Source organism: Vicia villosa, unplaced genomic scaffold (genome assembly GCF_029867415.1).
Source record: "Vicia villosa cultivar HV-30 ecotype Madison, WI unplaced genomic scaffold, Vvil1.0 ctg.000238F_1_1_3, whole genome shotgun sequence".
NCBI classification, from domain to species: Eukaryota; Viridiplantae; Streptophyta; class Magnoliopsida; order Fabales; family Fabaceae; genus Vicia; species Vicia villosa.
Window position 1 is genome coordinate 228991 of NW_026705093.1, and position 3818 is coordinate 232808.

General features: G+C 32.0%; 1 protein-coding gene across 1 annotated transcript; it reads right to left on the reverse strand.

Moving 5' to 3' along the window:
* Positions 1-1672: 1672 nt before the first annotated feature.
* LOC131625802 (non-specific lipid-transfer protein 1-like) lies at positions 1673-2267 on the reverse strand. Its single transcript, XM_058896634.1, has 2 exons — positions 1898-2267; positions 1673-1807 (listed from the first exon to the last, which is right to left on the reverse strand). The coding sequence occupies exons 1-2, from the start codon at positions 2254-2256 to the stop codon at positions 1798-1800; spliced, it is 369 nt and encodes a 122-aa protein (XP_058752617.1). The 5' UTR covers positions 2257-2267; the 3' UTR covers positions 1673-1797.
* Positions 2268-3818: the final 1551 nt, after the last annotated feature.

The window sequence follows — 3818 nt, forward strand, 5'->3', positions numbered from 1 at the left end:
CCGAATAACTCCGAACCATTAGAAGACCCACTCTCCCTCCTACCTTTTCTTTCATTGGTATTTTTAGTTGAGTTGAAATCCCCTCCGATAATCCACTCCCCATCGCTATATGAATCCTTCAAAAGCAAAATTTTAGCCCACAATTCTTTCTTCTTAACAAGAAAGCAAGATGAATACACATTTAAAATATAGTAGAAATAACCCTTCTTCTACTAGACATTTTTTAGCTCCTAAAGGCGACACCACAATACCGAAGAAACCTGCCTTCTCAATGCTCTTTTAAATGCCGTGACCGGAACCGAGAAATCGTAAAACCCCTATCCAGGCCTTTGAAAATCTTCCTCTAACCTCCTCAGAAGAGACATGAACCACCGATTTCATTTGAGCCACATGCCCTTCCCTTGAGTTTGCTTTATTCAAAACCTCTACGAACGATCTCCCGTCAACTTTTGCCCCCCCAAACTCTGTTGTGCGTAACGCTCCCAGCCCCACGAAGCTGAAAACCCTGATGGCTATTACCCTGGAAAGAAGACTTCGCTCCGCCACCTGCCTGCCTCTCAAACCTTGGGACATTCGCAAGTATTTTCTTCCACTCAAAAGCTACATTGTCCAGCTTTACCTCCAACCACCGAGCGTCCTCCACTTCCATAAATCTCGCAAAACCGAAACGCTTGCCTATCTTATTTCTCCTTGGTGCGATTGCAACCTCCACCGCGTTCCCAATGGAGCCGAACAGAACAAATAAATCTTCTGCCTTGCAGCTCTCAGTGAACTCCGAAATGTAGAAAGAAACAACTTCTCCGACGATCTTCTTCCTAGCCGGAAACACGTCCCAGTGGGAGACCCAGTTCCGAAAATGACTACGAGAAACTGTGTTCCATCCTCCCTCCCGGTGGACGCCTCCACCCTCCACCAGGGCCACCAGAAACCCTAACAGTTTAGAGAGAAGCGGGAGATTTCAAAAAACTAAGAGAGAGAAAGTATGTAGAAATAACTCACTTTTACGTGACTGTATTCCATAAATTGGTTATTTAGTATATTGATTCAGGCATCCCCATAGTTAACCTTGTCTGATAATGGATTAGGTTTTTTTTTTGCTCTTCTTGGTTTTTTGTATTGCTTGTGGGGATGATGATGTTTTGCACATTAGGAGAGAAGTTTGCCAATAGATTTATTATTTTGGTTTTTGAAATTAATTGACTTTGATTTTTGTTTTTAGTTGATGTAAGTGGTTGATTATGATTGCCGGATGAGGGGTTCAAAATAGGGATTGGTGTAAGTCTTATTGCGGTTTGGATGCTAGTACCAATATGTTCCATTGCATCAATGGGGGATATTCTTCATGGTTCTAGGAGTCAGATTTTGACACTATGTTTCTCCATCAGAAAGAGGTCAGATTTTGACCATTGCTATGATTCTCCATGAGTGAGAGAGAGAAAGTCAGGTTTTGACCATTGCTATGATTCTCCACGAGTGAGAGAGAGAGGGGTCAGGTTTTGACCGTTGCTGTGATTCTCCATGTGAGAGAGATACATATGGAGAGCTGACACTCCCCACCCAGTGTATATAAGTATGCGTTGGCAAGTATATCCCATAAGAAGAAGAAAAAATTATGAGAAAATGGAAGCAAAATATGAATGGCAAGTAAATTATTCCATTCTAATTTATTAAATTTCTTAAAACTTATCCAACATAGAAAAGTTATTACAATTTTTATATTTTCTTATCGCTAGATAAGAAGGTGTCTAGTTTAGTCTTAAAGATTTCTTTACAATCGACATTCCCCATGTTATAGAATCACTGGACCCTGCACAAAAATGAAAAAAGATATATGAATATGACAGAAACTGAACATATATGTGTTACTCGAGACTAAACAAGAAAACTCATTACTTACGAGTTGCAATCGACGCTAGGATCAAAAGGAACAGAAAGGTTAATGTTACAAAGTTGCGGCAGTTGTTTTGATCTATCAGCTTTAACTCCAAATCTTGAAGCAGCAGGTTTGAGACAATTGCAAACATCTTTTCGAATCTGAGGGGTGTTAGCCTTTTGGTTCAGATTACTTAAACCAGTACAACAGTTACCAGGTGGTGTAGGAGGACCAGTTCCTTGCAAAAATGGAAGACATGGCAACAATGACAAAAGAGCTTCAGGGCATGCTATGTCATCGATTTGGCGTGCAAGTAATGGTGTTAATAGCATACCTAAAACCATCAAAAATATTGAAACAGAAATACATTTCTTTCCTGCCATCTTAATTTTAAAATGTGTGTATATGTGATAAACTATGAATTTTAGAATGATTCTGTGTCACCAAGTATGCTTTAATTTATAGACAATATTTGTTAACCATTAATGGTAAATCATTAGTGTATTGCTTTTAATATTTTATTGGTAACGTTTTATAAGATTTATTATTTCATTTAAATTATCTTGTATAAAAGGAAAACCAATGCTAACCAGTGACTCATTAATTACATCATAAATCTATTAATACTCATTAAAAAAAAGTTTTATTAAAAGTGTTATTTAAGAACAAAAAAATTAAATTTTCAAAACCACATTATTACTTTCTATTTTCATTTACGGTTACTTATTCAAAAAACGCTACTTTTTCTTTTTATATTTTATTTACAAAATGATAAAATTACTTATTCAAAAAACACTACCTTTTCTTTTTATATTTTATTTACAAAATGATAAAATGGATAAAATATTTTCTTTCCTTATTTTTTATTTTTATTTTATCAAAACATTTGTATATTTAAATTGAATATGAATTTTAATTTGATTTATTTATTTATAATTTTATTTTTTTGTAATATTTTATTGTTAATTTTATGAGTTTTTACATTTTTTGTTTTATTTATTTTGTTTCTAGAAAATCAAGTTCTCAAATTAAAATAATAATAATATTAAAATGAGGGTACAATATCATGTACTTTCTCGTGTAATAATTATGTTGTGTATGAAAGAGAAAGTGAGTAAATAAGTTAATTTAAATCAATTTAATAATTAGACATAATTAGTTATCATTTTTAAAAGAATAAAAATATGATAAAGCTCATTTAATACTCCTTATCATTATCAAATATATACTAATTAAGAGGTAGTGATTGACGCTGGACTTGATAGGTCGAACCACGGTTCGATTTTCGCGATTATTATAAAGATGTAAAGGTAGTGAATTCAAACTATTAAATTTGAATAAGGAAAAATTTATTATATATAACGATCGGTTTACGATTTACTCAATGATACATATTTACTTTTTAGAGGGCAAATTATATATATATATATATATATATATATATATATATATATATATATATATATAGGGGCGTTTAATTATTATACAAATGCACTGCATGCAACATTATAAAAATTAGGGTATTCACAGTACAATTTATAAATTATTATTTTTATTAAAAAAAAAAGATTGCTAATAGTAATAAATTATTTATATATATATATATATATATATATATATATATATATATATATATATATATATATATATATATAGAGGAGAGATCAAATTACACCCGAAGAGTTACACCACGAGTTACACTTGTTCAATAACTACATCTCGAAATAATATTTTTTAAATTCAACCGTTGGATTGAAACATAATATCATATAGATCATACCTATCAAGTTTGAGCTTAATCTATAATGATTTACTATATCATCAAGATATCCAAAGATTAACGTCAAAATGAGCTTTCATATAACGTTAATTTTGATGTTATTCAATGACATAGTAAATCATTATAGATTAAGCTCAAATTTTATAGGAATGATCTATATGATAT

What these genes read in the sequence shown, in the direction of transcription:
- LOC131625802 (XM_058896634.1), bottom strand. Translation starts at nt 2,256, where the DNA reads ATGGCAGGAAAGAAATGTATTTCTGTTTCAATATTTTTGATGGTTTTA.